Consider the following 15,536-nt stretch of genomic DNA (forward strand, 5'->3'; position numbering starts at 1 on the left):
GTGTTACCTTGTCTAGAAGAGGTGGCTCCACCAGTGTCTGTCTGTGTGTTACCTTGTCTAGAAGAGGTGGCTCCACCAGTGTCTGTCTGTGTGTTACCTTGTCTAGAAGAGGTGGCTCCACTAGTGTCTGTCTGTGTGTTACCTTGTCTAGAAGAGGTGGCTCCACCAGTGTCTGTCTGTCTGTTACCTTGTCTAGAAGAGGTGGCTCCACCAGTGTCTGTCTGTGTGTTACCTTGTCTAGAAGAGGTGGCTCCACCAGTGTCTGTCTGTGTGTTACCTTGTCTAGAAGAGGTGGCTCTGTCTGTCTGTCTGTGTGCTACCTTGTCTAGAAGAGGTGGCTCCACCAGTGTCTGTCTGTGTGTTACCTTGTCTAGAAGAGGTGGCTCCACCAGTGTCTGTCTGTTACCTTGTCTAGAAGAGGTGGCTCCACCAGTGTCTGTCTGTGTGTTACCTTGTCTAGAAGAGGTGGCTCCACCAGTGTCTGTCTGTGTGTTACCTTGTCTAGAAGAGGTGGCTCTGTCTGTCTGTCTGTGTGCTACCTTGTCTAGAAGAGGTGGCTCCACCAGTGTCTGTCTGTGTGTTACCTTGTCTAGAAGAGGTGGCTCCACCAGTGTCTGTCTGTTACCTTGTCTAGAAGAGGTGGCTCCACCAGTGTCTGTCTGTGTGTTACCTTGTCTAGAAGAGGTGGCTCCACCAGTGTCTGTCTGTGTGTTACCTTGTCTAGAAGAGGTGGCTCCACCAGTGTTGGAGTAAAACAGTAGTCCAGCGTCAGTGAAGACACCCATGTTGTTGCTGCCCCCACCGTGGGTACAGCCTATGTCCCCCCCCTCCACCACCTGCCAGATCTGATGGGGGCACAGAGGAGTCAGAGGAGAGGGGTCAGAGGAGAGGGGTCAGAGGAGTCAGAGAAGAGGGGTCAGAGGAGTCAGAGAAAGAGGGGTCAGAGGAGTCAGAGAAAGAGGGGTCAGAGGAGAGGAGTCAGAGAAAGAGGGGTCAGAGGAGTCAGAGGAGTCAGAGGAGAGGGGTCAGAGGAGAGGAGTCAGAGGAGAGGGGTCAGAGGAGAGGAGTCAGAGGAGAGGAGTCAGAGGAGAGGAGTCAGAGGAGAGGGGTCAGAGGAGAGGAGTCAGAGGAGAGGAGTCAGAGGAGAGGGGTCAGAGGAGAGGGGTCAGAGGAGAGGAGTCAGAGGAGAGGAGTCAGAGGTGTGTTATCCAGATGGTAGCTTCAGATGATTGGCTGATCGACTGACCCCTCCACTGTCCCCATTACTCTCCTCTCTGTGTCTCTGTCTATTGTTTTCCACAGACCCACACAGTCTCCCTCACCTTCCTCTGTGTGAGCCTCTGTCTGTTGAGCAGGAACACAGCGTTGTCCACCACCACCAGACTGACCATGGCTCCTGGGTCTCCTCTCACCTGGAAGTTGAACCCTCTCCCTGGGTGGTAGTACTCTAAGGGCCTGGAGCCAGCTGGACCAACACTCAACTGTGGGGGGAATGATATTTGAATTGTCTTTATTCATTTGGAACTTCTGTGAGTGTAATGTTTACTGTTAATTTGTATTGTTTATTTAACTTTTGTTTGTTATCTACTTCACTTGCTTTGGCAGTGTTAACATATGTTTCCCAGGCCAATAAAGCCCTTACATTGAATTGAATTGAAATGAGTGGAACATGAGAAGCTGGTAGTTGAACCCTTTCCCTGGGTTGTCCAGTCCACTCACCGCCCCAACACAGGCATCCTCCACATCCACCCACACAGAATCAGCCACCACCTCCGAAGTCCCCGCCCACGGCAGCATGTAGAATGCCACAACGCGAAATGAGGGCATCATCTCCTTGGTAACGGTCAACAGAACGTTGGTCATGTCCTGACCTCCGACCTCTAGTCTCTTGGCAACGATGATTTTGCCCTTGTTCAACACCTGTAGGAGGAGTTTGAGACACACTTCATTTGTTCACTAAATATTTCCTTTGGGGACAGACAAAGGTACATTTTGAAGACAGAGCTACAACTACAGTGGGGAGAACAAGTATTTGATACACTGCCGATTTTGAAGGTTTTCCTACTTACAAAGCATGTAGAGGTCTGTAATTTTTATCCTAGGTACACTTCAACTGTGAGAGACGGAATCTAAAACAAAAATCCAGAAAATCACATTGTATGATTTTTAAGTAATTAATTAGCATTTTCTTGCATGACATAAGTATTTGATACATCAGAAAAGCAGAACTTAATATTTGGTACAGAAACCTTTGTTTGCAATTGCAGAGATCATACACGTCCTGTAGTTCTTGACCAGGTTTGCACACACTGCAGCAGGGATTTTGGCCCACTCCTCCATACAGACCGTCTCCAGATCCTTCAGGTTTCGGGGCTGTCGCTGGGCAATACGGACTTTAAGCTCCCTCCAAAGATTTTCTATTGGGTTCAGGTATGGAGACTGGCTAGGCCACTCCAGGACCTTGAGATGCTTCTTACGGAGCCACTCCTTAGTTGCCCTGGCTGTGTGTTTCGGGTCGTTGTCATGCTGGAAGACCCAGCCATGACCCATCTTCAATGCTCTTACTGAGGGAAGGAGGTTGTTGGCCAAGATCTCACGATACATGGCCCCATACATCCTCCCCTCAATACGGTGCAGTCGTCCTGTCCATTTTGCAGAAAAGCATCCCCAAAGAATGATGTTTCCACCTCCATGCTTAACGGTTGGGATGGTGTCCTTGGGGTTGTACTCATCCTTCTACTTCCTCCAAACACGGCGAGTGGAGTTTACACCAAAAAGCTCTATTTTTGTCTCATCAGACCACATGACCTTCTCCCATTCCTCCTCTGGATCATCCAGATGGTCATTGGCAAACTTCAGACGGGCCTGGACATGCGCTGGCTTGAGCAGGGGGACCTTGCGTGCGCTGCAGGATTTTAATCCATGACGGCATAGTGTGTTACTAATGGTTTTCTTTGAGACTGTGGTCCCAGCTCTCTTCAGGTCATTGACCAGGTCCTGCCGTGTAGTTCTGGGCTGATCCCTCACCTTCCTCATGCTCATTGATGTCCCACGAGGTGAGATCTTGCATGGAGCCCCAGACCGAGGGTGATTGACCTTCATCTTGAAATTCTTCCATTTTCTATTAATTGCTCCAACAGTTGTTGCCTTCTCACCAAGCTGCTTGCCTATTGTCCTGTAGCCCATCCCAGCCTTGTGCAGGTCTACAATTTTATCCCTGATGTCCTTACACAGCTCCCTGGTCTTGGCCATTGTGGAGAGGTTGGAGTCTGTTTGATTGAGTGTGTGGACAGGTGTCTTTTATACAGGTAATGAGTTCAAACAGGTGCAGCTAATACAGCTAATACAGGTAATGAGTGGAGAACAGGAGGGCTTCTTAAAGAAAAACTAACAGGTCTGTGAGAGCTGGAATTCTTACTGGTTGGTAGGTGATCAATACTTATGTCATGCAATAAAATGCAAATGAATTACTTAAAAATCATACAATGTAATTTTCTGGATTGTTGAAGTGTACCTATGATAAAAAATGACAGACCTCTACATGCTTTGTAAGTAGGAAAACCTGCAAAATCGGCAGTGTATCAAATACTTGTTCTCCCCACTGTATGTAAATGTTTAAGCTATATACGGTACCAACATATGGTTGAAAATATAAATATACAGGAGTAACTTGAAAAGACTTGATTTTGGATTGTAAAAAATCTGGTCCATTTCAGTTTGCACTCACCAGCTGTTCCATTCAATTGTATGCTACTCCATTCGACTATATCCACTCACCAGGTATGTGAGGTGAGTGATGAGTTCCCTGTGGGCCTTGTCGGCAGTGTTGATGTGTAGACTGAGGCCAAGGCTCTGCCCCAGAGAGACTGTGGTGGTCCCAGTGGAGATATACAGGTAGTTCTGTCTCTGTCGGTCAAAGGGTGTGTAGGGGTGAAGGGTCATCTGCTGTCTGGCCTGCTGCTCTGGCTGTAGGCCCGTCTGTTTGGTCTCAGCCTGTGTGTTTAGGATTTACAGGACATACACATGAAAACCAAGACACACACACACACACACACACACACACACACACACACACACGCTCGCACAGCCATACACAGATACACACACGTACACAAGTACACAGAAACAGACAGGCAAAGTTTTGCTTATGAACACTAAGAACCGATAGTTGTTATAACTGCTTAGGGCATTACTGAGGGTGGATATAGATGGTTATACTTGATTATAAGCACCATTAGCTCTACTGAGTGTGATTATAGAAGGTTATAGCAGGTTATAGCTGGTTATAAGCTCTGTTAGGGGTACTTACAGTGATGGTCTGCAGGTGTATCTCAGTAAGCATGTTATTATAACTGGTTATAAGCACTTATAGCTGGTTATAAGCACCATTAGCTCTAGTGAGGGTGGTTATAGCAGGTTATAGCTGGTTATAAGCCCTGTTAGCGGTACTCACAGTGATGATCTGAGGGCCTAGCTCAGCAGGCATGTTGATGGCGGTCCTGATAGTGCCACGGTGGCTGGTGATTGGGTTGGCCAGGAGGCTCACCTGGACCGGGACGTTATGAGCCGGGGAACCATCCTGGAAACTCACCTGGATCTGAAGAACACCGTTAGAAGGTAACCTGATCCACCATCCTGACCACTGCACTCTCGTTTCTTTTAACAGAATGTAAGCTTATGAGACGAGGATGGTAGAACGAGGCTAGTTAGAAGAACCTGTTAGAGATATAAAACACTTTATACCTGGATCTGAACCAGACTCTCTTATCTCAGAATGATATTATTACATTGCATCTCTATGGCTCTTATCTCCAACGACTTATAATTCATTCCCATAAGGTGGATCCGTTCTGTCTATCAGGCGTTGATGTTGTGAGTTTACCATGATGTCGAAGGGCAAGCCAGGCTTGTAGTACTTTGGTGTTTCTATGAAGGAGAGGACGTAAGGGGACTTCACTATCTTAATACCAGACTTCTCTGCCTCCACCAGATCACTGCCTATAGAGGAGTAGAAAGATACAACACTGTGTTAGCCCGCTGAGTCAAAGTTTAGGCATTAGCTTGGGGAGCTACCACAAGTCTTTAGGTCTCAAGCAAGGTTTCAAATCAATCCTACCATAGTTTGATCGACTGGGTTCTAACCTAGGCATTAGCTTGGGAAGCTAACGTAAGTCATCTGGTTTTGGATAGCCTGCATCTGACCTTTTTCATTTGAAATTTCATTCCATTGTAATTTAATTAAACTCAACTTAATTCTATAAAACTTGATTGACCTTACCTGATTTGGTCAGCACTGAGGCCTTGACGTAAATAGAGCTTCCAACCAGGGAGCTGAGGTCGGGGTAGGCCTTCCTGATCTCCGCCATGGTCAATGTAGCGGTGCCATGCTGCAGCTGAAATGAAGGAAGGAAAATGGCAGTTGTTGTTGTATGTTTACACTTTACGCTGAATTGATCTTCCGTTGATGTGTGAGGTGTGTATGACTTTAAGTTGTGGAAAGGGTCTAGCACTTCATAATGTAGTGTACTACCAGTACTCACATTGGTGACCTGCTTGATCGATGGTAACCTCCTCTTCTCCTTGTTCACCTCCACCCCAAACATCACGTAGGCCGTTCCCTGGACATCTTCACCATACAGGTATCTGTGATCATAGAAATACAATTACTAGAACGGCCTCACCATACAGGTAGCTGTGACCAAAGAAATACAATTACTAGAACGGCCTCACCATACAGGTAGCTGTGACCAAAGAAATACAATTACTAGAACAGCCTCACCATACAGGTAGCTGTGACCATAGAAATACAATTACTAGAACGGACTCACCATACAGGTAGCTGTGACCATAGAAATACAATTACTAGAACAGCCTCACCATACAGGTAGCTGTGACCAAAGAAATACAATTACTAGAACAGCCTCACCATACAGGTAGCTGTGACCATAGAAATACAATTACTAGAACGGACTCACCATACAGGTAGCTGTGACCATAGAAATACAATTACTAGAACAGCCTCACCATACAGGTAGCTGTGACCATAGAAATACAATTACTAGAACAGCCTCACCATGCAGGTAGCTGTGACCATAGAAATACAATTACTAGAACGGCCTCACCAAACAGGCAGCTGTTACCATAGAGCTAGAATTACTGGAACAGACATTTCCATTCAAGTCAACAGTCGTTCTATGATGGGTGAGCTATTTTTGTGACAATTATCCATTATCACAACTATTATTACAGTGTTAATGTCGCTTTCACGTCCTGTCGGGAAACTGATATGTCCGACTTGCTTACTCGTTGTAGAACGATGATATCAGAGTTTCCCACTTGGGAAGTATCAGAATCAACCAACAGGAAGCTCTCCGCAAATAACTTAGGTTAATTTTAACTCTTGAGGTGCTGAGTATCTGAAATGTCATGAACCCGGCATTAGTAACACTTTGTCTGAAGGGGACCTACATAAGGGTTTCATAAACCATACATAACACATTAATAAGCAATACAGTAGGTCTACTTTAGTGTTACTAACCTGGCTGTGATCTCCACCACCAGCTCAGTATCATCCAGACGGAGGAAGGGTTTCTTGGGAGTCAGTGTGACATTGAAAGCAGGCAGCACTGCAACAGAGCATTGTGTTAGTTCCCCAAGCTTCTGCCCAGGCTTTAGCTCAACGAGTAATAATATGGAGAGGGAACCACGTTGAATGACATACAGGCACGTGCAGACATATTTACAAAGCTCTTCCACCTACCGTATTTCTTCACCTCAAACTCACTACTGAACTTGTTCTGTTGCCAGTTGTCAAATTTTGCAATGATCTTCCACGTTCCCTCACTATGACAGACACACACAAACACACACACACACACACACACACACACACACACACACACACACACACACACACACACACACACACACACACACACACACACACACACACACACACACACACACACACACACACACACACACACACACACACACACACGTATTAGCATTAGTAAATGGTAGTAGGATAGTGGTAACACTTTGTATGGACATCCTCTTCATACAGTATTCCAAGCACATTTATAACGGCGTATGAGTTATAACTGCTCATAACGACTACATTCATAGAGCATTATGACCAGGCGGCATAATGATTTATAAAGCAAAGTGTTACATATTTGAAAACCAGGCTAGAATCCTCATATCAGGCTAGAATCCTCATACCAGGCTAGAATCCTCATATCAGGCTAGAATCCTCATACCAGGCTAGAATCCTCATACCAGTCTAGAATCCTCATACCAGTCTAGAATCCTCATACCAGTCTAGAATACTCATACCAGGCTAGAATCCTCATACCAGGCTAGAATCCTCATACCAGTCTAGAATACTCATACCAGGCTAGAATCCTCATACCAGGCTAGAATCCTCATACCAGGCTAGAATCCTCATACCAGGCTAGAATCCTCATACCAGGCTAGAATCCTCATATCAGGCTAGAATCCTCATATCAGGCTAGAATCCTCATATCAGGCTAGAATCCTCATATCAGGCTAGAATCCTCATATCAGGCTAGAATCCTCATACCAGGCTAGAATCCTCATATCAGTCTAGAAACGTCATGATGTTCCTGACTTACTTGACTATGTCAGGTAGAACGTGAGTATCAGCAAAGATTCCATTGTTAGCTCTGGTCCTGGAGGTCTGTTTCACCACGACGCCGTCTGAATTCTGACACACACACACACACCTTAAATCGTATGAAATATTTGTATTTCTAAAACATAATGAAGTGTTACTTTATATAATTTAAGACATGTAGGCTAAAGGGCATGTGATGAACTTTTAGCCACCTGGAATTCAATGGTGATGGAGCTGTTGAAGGCCTGGAAGGTAGGTGTAGACACAAAGGCCCTGCAGAGTACTGCAGAGAGAGAGGGAGAGAGAGAGAGAGATCAGACAGACGGAGACGCCATTCATCATTCACATGAACCTAACATGTCATTGAGAACATCCCTCTCTCCCTCATCCCCCTCACCAGTGTCTCCAGGTTTGTAGAGGGGCTTGTCTGTCTGGATGAAGATGTATCCAGAGTGGAAGGAGACCATAACAACCTGTTCAGCTTCGTGGTAGCCCCCAAACTCTGCTTTCACATACACATACTGGTTCCTGGAGGACTCCTCATTCCCCTTGTCCAGACGCTCTGAGGGGAGCTGGGAGGGGAAGAAGAAGTATTTTATAAGCAGATATTAGCCTTTATAATGTCTTGGAGGTTCAGTCAAAATGGCAGTTATTTATTCTGGATCATAAAGACAGTATAATAAGGCATTATACGGGGGACATACATACTCATGACAAGTCTTAATCACCTGTATGGTCTACTCTTGAGGGTGAGTGGAATTTAACTGAATCACCTGTATGGTCTTGAGGGTGTGGTGAATTGAACTGAATCCCCTGTATGATCTTGAGGGTGTAGTCAATTGAACTGAATCACCTTTATGATCTTGAGGGTGTAGTCAATTGAACTGAATCACCTTTATGATCTTGAGGGTGTAGTCAATTGAACTGAATCACCTTTATGATCTTGAGGGTGTGGTAGCTGTTCGCCGGGCCGAGTGTGACGGTGTCCTGCAGGAGCTGGTACCTCCTCTCCGGGTAGTTATGGACTGTTATGGTGACGGTGACAGGGCTGTTAAGGCCATGGGATTCTAAATAGATTGACTCCTCACTGTCTGTTCTCAGAATGTTAGGGGCTAGGAGGATGAACCTGGGGTGAGGGGGACAAGAGAGGAGGCGAGGGTGGAGGTACAAGAGAGAGGAGAAGGGATGAGAGGGAGAACAGGGAGAGGATTAAGGAGGGAGAGGAAGAGAGAGTGAGAAGATCACTTTTTTATTTTATAATCTTACCCATTTGGCAAACTTTGACATGCATACAGTAGAGTAGTATTTTAGTAACCGAAAGGATTGCCTTTTGTGTTTATAAAGATACTTTTGGGAGCACTGTACCTTGGTTCCAGACTGGTGTGGTCTTTTGGATTTCTTCTACTGTAAATAAATGAAGCATTGTTTTTTCCTTTAATGCCAACATTTGGTAGTGCGACATGAGGGTTCAACAAGGTAGAGAAGATTCTGTACTCACTCATGAAGATCAAAATACATGTCAAGATCCATATGTTCAAATCTGAATGGGCACATTGAGTGTTGTATACATTTCAGAGAACTGCATTGTTCTTAGACTGATATTACTAATAATACATTATTGATCATTATGATTTCATATTGCAGTTACGTGTTATTGTGAATTAGGAATATAGGGAATATTTAGATTTGGTCTGAATTAGAATAAATAGAAGAGATAATAATCATAGACCCTACCGGCGGAGACTCCATGGACTCAGTCGCATCCTAAAAAGTTGAGAAATACATCTGTTAAAAATGTGACAGTCAGGGAGTACAGTTTAAAACAGCCCAGAAACAAGTAAAAAATAACTATATTTTAGTATTTTGATTAGCCCACTGTGTAATATACAACCTCAAGAAATCGCACCTGTCAGCAGTCAAGTTTAAGAAATAGCGCTTTTAGTAGAGAGCCAAAACGTAGTACGGTCTACGGCAGCAAAATGAGAAGTTGAGAAAGGAAAACTTACCGTTCTCGGTCTGGGTTGTTGAATAATTGGGCACAACAGCTACAGAAAACACACAGCAACAAAATGTGGAGCAGTGTTCCCTCTGCCATTCTGACAGTGTATGGAACTAAACTCTCACGACACTGGGGACAGAGCTCTTTCACACAGAGACAACACCCCCCCAGAGCCCAGCCCCCAAAGAGTGTGATATTTTGGCAGACTATATTCAAGCAATACCTATCCCTTTTTTAATTGGTGACCAAATGCAGCTAAGCTTCAAATATGCTAAGAGGTCAGTTGCTTTTGTAATCATGTAACATACCCCAAATAGTGTGCCTCCTCTGCGTGTGTGTAGCAAAGACAGAACATTTGATATTCCCAATAGGAATCATACATCACTGGGATCCATGGCTGTGCATTATGTTCTAAGTTATCTTGATCATGGCTTATAGTTTCTATAAAGAAAATACAAAAACCACATTGATTTACAGCGAGAGCCGCAAAGGCCCGGATATTTATCAGATTAAATGAAATGTACATGTATTACCGAGAGCAATGTGGACATACACTGCATATCAAAGGACAACTGTTTTCAATGACATTCACATAATCACTCCACTCTGTATAATACACGACTTCTACACAAATCAATACAACTGGAAAACAACCTCTCATCCATGGTTATTTAGGGTGAAAAGATCCCGTTGTCAAACACATACTGTACCTTCAGTCCCAGTCTCACACACACACACATTTTGGCCATAGAGCAAACTGTCTCGTAGCCGGTTTACACCAGACTGAATGCAGGGCTCACCATTGTTTCAATACACATAGAAAGTGGGTACACATGGATGCACATCACAATGATAAAATGTAAACCAAACAGGAAACAACTTAGTCATTTTGAATACATTCTATTGACACAGAAGCACTACTGTACCTACCAAAATAGTGTCGCAGCGACTAAACCATTTTAGCAGGCTAGCTTATCATTTTGGCTAACTATGGGGCAAAACAATTCGCAAATGTACCGTTAATTAGCCACCGCAAAATCTCTTTTGCTAGCAAACACTGCAGCGGGTTCTATGACATCTCCACTTTCCAAGCATATTGAGCTCAGCATTCAGTCTGTTTTAACCAGGCTAAAGGTCTGGTTTGTCTAACACAAAGTCAACAGTCCATCCTCATACTCCTAGGTCTGGCTTCAGGGTGATGTTTACCATAGCTACAGATCTAGGATCAGATTCCCCTCCCCCAACCTTAACTATTTAGTGGAGGAAAGTCAAAACTGACTCAAGATCAGCATCTAGGGGAAACTTCACCCTACACCCCAGGGTCGGAGTCAGAGGAGTCACTGTAGTCTGCAACCAGTGACGTCCTCAACACCCTAGAGCAACCACTGTCATGGTCCTCCAGTACTGTCCCACAATCCTCTCCTTTCGATCGTCCTCTGTCCTCTTCTTCTGTGGTGGTGTTAAGAATCTGCATCTCCAGAGATCTCATGTGAGTTTCAACCATTTCCTGTCTCTGCTCAGGCTGTGCAACTCCCAAATCTGTCCCCCCAGTCCTTTGTGTTTGAGCAACCTGTAACTCCTTCCCCTCCGGCGAGAGACTGTTTCCCAGATCATTGGTTCCTGGGTCTGATTTCCTGCGTGTGACTGTAGCGCAGGCCTCTGGTTTGTTCCCAGAGCCCTCGGTCCTCCTGTGGATAACCACACACACACACTATCAATCAACTGTGTAGCAAATATGGTGAACCAACTGCAACAGGTTAGCACAACAAAAAGGTGGCTTAGGTTACATGAACATTACTGGGCCTGTTTTCACAAAGCGTTTCAGAGTAGAAGTACTGATCTAGGGTCAGCTCCCTCCTGTCCATGTAATCTTATTCATTATGATCCAGAAGGGAAAACTGATTCATACATAATGATGTTGATAGATCCACTGACATTCATGTAAATTGTAAAGTCTTTTGACTAGTTGTGTGTTGGGCCCAAGGAAGATTATCTGTCGTCATTGGCGTCAGCAAATAGGGAAATTCTAATTCACCCATTCATTGACCTACCTCCTTATGAGACTGTGTGGGTTAGGGGAGGAGACTTGGGGACCCAGGGCTTTGGCCACAGCAGCACCTTTCCCCTGTAGGCCCAGCTTCTGAAGTAGGCTGCCTGCAGCGCTACCTGGTGGCAGAGTGGGGGAACTGAACCAGGAGCGGCTAGAGATCTCCTTCCGCTTGTAGTTCTGCCTGTCATCGTAGGCTAGAGGAAGGGGATGAGGAGAGGAGGCATGGTGTTCTTTTATGAAAAAGTTGTGTGTGTGTGCGCGCTTGCCTGTGATATAGTGTGTATGAACAGTGTGTGATTGAGAGAGTCTGGTTTAGAGTGCATTATTATTCTGTGTGTGTGTTGTACATGCCCACTTACAGTCAGGAGCTGTGTAGGTGAGCAGTGCTGCTAGTTTCTTGTCCTCCTCTTTCTCGGGCAGCAGAGGGATGGACAGATTTGTCCTCTTTCTCACAGCGTTGTCTTTCTCCTCCTCCTCCGCCATCACTTTCTTCTCAGTCTGCGTATTAGATCAGTGGAGATGAACAGTTAAGTCAGCAGCCCTAGAGACAGACCTACACCTATCCACCCTATTTACACAACGTCCCATTGAGATACATCTCCTTTACAAGGGGCTTCTCGCATCCTCGCCGCCTTTTGAACCATACTGGAGGAAAAACTCCCATGCGTTTTAAGGAGGCAAGGATATAGGATACGAGGAATCAAGGAAAAACTATTTGACAAAGAGTCCAAGTAATTCCATGCTACTCCCCACAAATGTAAAAGCATTGGATTGTGTAGGCATGGCTAGACTAGAGGGAGGCGAACAAGTGTACACTTCAGGAGAAGGGTAGAGAATCTAAATGTGGCTTCGAGTGCATTGTAAATTGTAATTACTTCGCTACTATGGCCTATTTATTGCCCTACCACCTAACGCCATTTGCACACACTGTATATAGACTTCCTTTTTTTCCTATTGTGTTATTGACTGTGCGCTTGTTTATCCCATGTGTAACTCTGTGTTGTCTGTTCACACTGCTTTGCTTTATCTTGGCCAGGTCGCAGTTGTAAATGAGAACTTGTACTCAACTAGCCTACCTGGTGAAATAAAATAAATGAACAGTTATGATCTGAATGCAATGCATTTACCCTGAACTTCCTGCGGAGCTTGCTGTTGAGTATGAAGTCGTCCTTCCATCCAGCCTGGTGATCCTGTAGCTCAGACAGAGAGGGAAGAGCCTTCCTCAGTTTCTCCTTGTCCTTACCACCATGGTCCAGCTTATACATGGGGTCTGTCTCTAACTTCTCCTTCTCACTACGCTCTGGGGAGACACACAGAGGGAGCAGGGACGGGAAAGGAGGGGAGGGTATAGGGGGGTGGTAGAGAGAGGGAAATAAGTGGGGTAGGTGAGAAAAGAAGAGAGCACATGAGAGATAAAGGGAAGACAATGAGGCCTAAGAAATGAGCAGACAAGACACAGAAATGGAGGAATAAAGGAACTGATATCAATAGTGTCATTGTTGGAAGAAAATCGGAGTCAATTCTGTTTTGGGGTTTGACGTATTAAAGAATAAGAGGTCGGGACTAAAAGGTGGCTGAGAGGCCAAATGTCAGGGATGAGGATGTTCGTTGTCGCCATATCCCAGCCTTCCTCTCACACACCTAACAGAATGTAAAGGTCAACGAGGAGAAAAGAGTTACCTGTAGTGAGGATCTGTTCATTGTCAGCCATGTCCCATCTCTCCTCCTTCCGCTGCGCGCCGCACACGATGACGTAATCACAGGTGGCCGGGTCTGTCTGCATCTCAATGTAGTTCACACACAGGTGACACTTCATCCGGAACCTGAAGAGGAGCACACAGGTAAACCAACACAGATGTATGTATCGGCCTTCAGTGTGTGTGTGTGTGTGTGTGTGTGTGTGTGTGTGTGTGTGTGTGTGTGAGATTGAGATGTGTCTGGTCTCACCTGTAGATTGGCGTGGTGTAGTAGTTCCCCACTTTCTTCTTCTCAGCGTTATAACGTACACCTGAGTGACACAAATGTATGATAAGAAATGGCTGTAATTGATTATGTTTCTGAAAAAGGAAAACGTATAGCAACTTGCTGGAAAACTGAGAATGGAAGAGAGAGCTTACCCATGCCGATGTGATTCTTGCAGCCATCACACCAGATATTATAGGGCATCTCAAACCTGTGAAAATACATAGACAAGAGTCAGTTTCCTGTAACCCTCCTGTAACCACTGAATTTGATGTTTGTGTTACTGACCGGATGATGAGGATACCCTGGGACAGTTTCCTGGCCCTCTCTCGTAGAGCATGGGTTCCATGGTAACCATTGAGGGAGCCATGCTAGAGAGAGGGAGGGGGAGAAATGGAAAGGGGGAAAAGAGAAAGCGAGAAAAGAGTCAGAGTGAGAACAGGTTAAAAGAGGCTCACGTGTAGACTGATTTCTTAAATCCATTAACCTATCGCACATCTATTATATGTGATGATGGTCAGTAGTCATATTTACCTTCTGTGGGTCGAAGTCCGGAGGGTAGTAATGGTTTTGTCCTTTCCTCTCACCCTGAGAAAGGAGACATGGAAAAGGAGGAAAGTGTGAACACCTAGTCAGTATTCAACACACTAGTAGTTAACAGTGCTCTTTTGTCCACCACGGGTGGCACCAGATTCTCTCTACATGGATAAGGGGAAGGGGGAATAACTAGTCAGTTGTACAACTCCCGCATTTAACCCAACCTTTCTGAATCAGATAGGTACTGCCTTTAAATCAACATCCTCGTCACGGGACCCGGTGAGCACTTGTTGTTGGGGGTTAGCTGCCTTGCTCAAGGGCAGAACGGCAGATTTTTCCACCTTACCGGCTCGGGGATTCGAAACAGCGACCTTTCGGTTGCTGGCCCAACGCTCTTAACCACAAGGCTACCTGCCGCTCCAGTGGGGCTTCCTCACCGAGGAAACCTGGTGCCACCAGTGGGGCTTCCTCACCGAGGAAACCTGGTGCCACCAGTGGTGGACAAATACTAAAAGAGCTCATTTACAAGGACACTAATGTTCGCTACTAGTGTGTTGAACACATTTTGATGTGGCCTGGCAACTTACCATGTTGTTAGCTTGTACAGCGCACTAGAAGATAGCCGTTGTCACCTAGGGGAGAAAACACAGGGTCATAGCTTCGTTTTTGTGTTTACAAATGTTTGCACACCTTGACGTTAGCTATCTATCTAACTTAGACGTTCGAAATAAGATTGCTTATTTACAAGCACAACCGCTAGCGTAGCTAACTAGCTCACGCTACCATCTTGAATAATAAGCCAAACAACCGTTTTAGGAATGTAACAGGAGATGTGGGCCCATAATTAACACAAACTGTAACCAAAACATAACTGTTTTCGAAGAAAAACAATTGAGATATCACAAAGTAGCGTGCTCCTTACTGTTTTCCAAAGCATTAGCTAGCAGAACAAAATCAACAACAGCGCATACACAAAAACGTAACTTCCGTTTTGTGAGAAACGTCACACATTGGTGTCTGCTTTTTTTAATCGTCTCTGATTAATTGTGCCTGCACAAAGACTTCTACTTTTTGTGAAGATATTTTCGTATACTTATTTTTGTACCCCAAGACCCATTGGAAAAGTCCACAACTATGACAATTCACCTTTTTACCTCCCTCCTCTGTTGTAAGTTGTTATGATGGAAACCAGAGCGTCCATCAAAGTGAAGGGACATGGGCAGTCAGGAGACAGGCCAAAACTCCTGGATAATATCAACATAACTCAGTTAGCATAGGCACTGGACTCTGGAGAAACCTCAGACTGTGTGTGTCTGCCAGGGGGGTTATAACTAGAGTTTTGACCTGGT

At 45.1% G+C, this 15,536-nt stretch overlaps 2 protein-coding genes across 4 annotated transcripts in view; both read right to left on the minus strand.

Annotated features, from left to right (window-relative positions):
- The window catches only part of LOC112243335 (complement C3), a 31,548-nt gene extending 21,792 nt beyond the window's left edge, over positions 1-9,756 (minus strand). Inside the window, exons 1-18 of one of the 2 annotated variants that reach the window (XM_042304703.1) lie at positions 9,646-9,756; positions 9,374-9,403; positions 9,138-9,179; positions 9,005-9,040; positions 8,573-8,765; positions 8,037-8,211; positions 7,852-7,922; positions 7,638-7,729; positions 6,761-6,843; positions 6,539-6,626; positions 5,541-5,643; positions 5,279-5,393; positions 4,883-4,998; positions 4,454-4,597; positions 3,778-3,993; positions 1,720-1,920; positions 1,323-1,481; positions 716-845 (exon numbers count right to left, since the gene is read on the minus strand). In XM_042304703.1, coding sequence (XP_042160637.1) covers positions 716-845; positions 1,323-1,481; positions 1,720-1,920; positions 3,778-3,993; positions 4,454-4,597; positions 4,883-4,998; positions 5,279-5,393; positions 5,541-5,643; positions 6,539-6,626; positions 6,761-6,843; positions 7,638-7,729; positions 7,852-7,922; positions 8,037-8,211; positions 8,573-8,765; positions 9,005-9,040; positions 9,138-9,179; positions 9,374-9,403; positions 9,646-9,734 — 2,083 coding nt within the window. In that variant the 5' untranslated portion in view covers positions 9,735-9,756. Of the gene's footprint in view, positions 1-715; positions 846-1,322; positions 1,482-1,719; positions 1,921-3,777; positions 3,994-4,453; positions 4,598-4,882; positions 4,999-5,278; positions 5,394-5,540; positions 5,644-6,538; positions 6,627-6,760; positions 6,844-7,637; positions 7,730-7,851; positions 7,923-8,036; positions 8,212-8,572; positions 8,766-9,004; positions 9,044-9,137; positions 9,180-9,373; positions 9,404-9,645 lie in introns of both variants that reach the window. The other variant, XM_042304692.1, reaches the window with a different exon arrangement.
- Positions 9,757-10,104: 348 nt separating this feature from the next.
- On the minus strand, positions 10,105-15,206 carry yju2b (YJU2 splicing factor homolog B). 2 transcript variants are annotated; one of them, XM_024409560.2, is made up of 11 exons: positions 15,110-15,206; positions 14,775-14,819; positions 14,185-14,238; positions 13,939-14,021; positions 13,806-13,861; positions 13,636-13,696; positions 13,369-13,511; positions 12,816-12,988; positions 12,048-12,186; positions 11,690-11,882; positions 10,105-11,326 (listed from the first exon to the last, which is right to left on the minus strand). In XM_024409560.2, exons 2-11 carry the CDS (start codon positions 14,775-14,777, stop codon positions 10,948-10,950), a joined length of 1,284 nt encoding a protein of 427 aa, XP_024265328.2. In that variant the 5' UTR covers positions 14,778-14,819; positions 15,110-15,206; the 3' UTR covers positions 10,105-10,947. The 2 variants fall into 2 exon arrangements, with proteins under 2 accessions (XP_024265328.2, XP_042160643.1); XM_042304709.1 differs by lacking the exon at positions 15,110-15,206 and adding an exon at positions 15,060-15,078.
- Between the last annotated feature and the right edge of the window lie 330 nt (positions 15,207-15,536).

Source organism: Oncorhynchus tshawytscha, linkage group LG02 (genome assembly GCF_018296145.1).
Source record: "Oncorhynchus tshawytscha isolate Ot180627B linkage group LG02, Otsh_v2.0, whole genome shotgun sequence".
Lineage (NCBI taxonomy): Eukaryota > Metazoa > Chordata > Actinopteri > Salmoniformes > Salmonidae > Oncorhynchus > Oncorhynchus tshawytscha.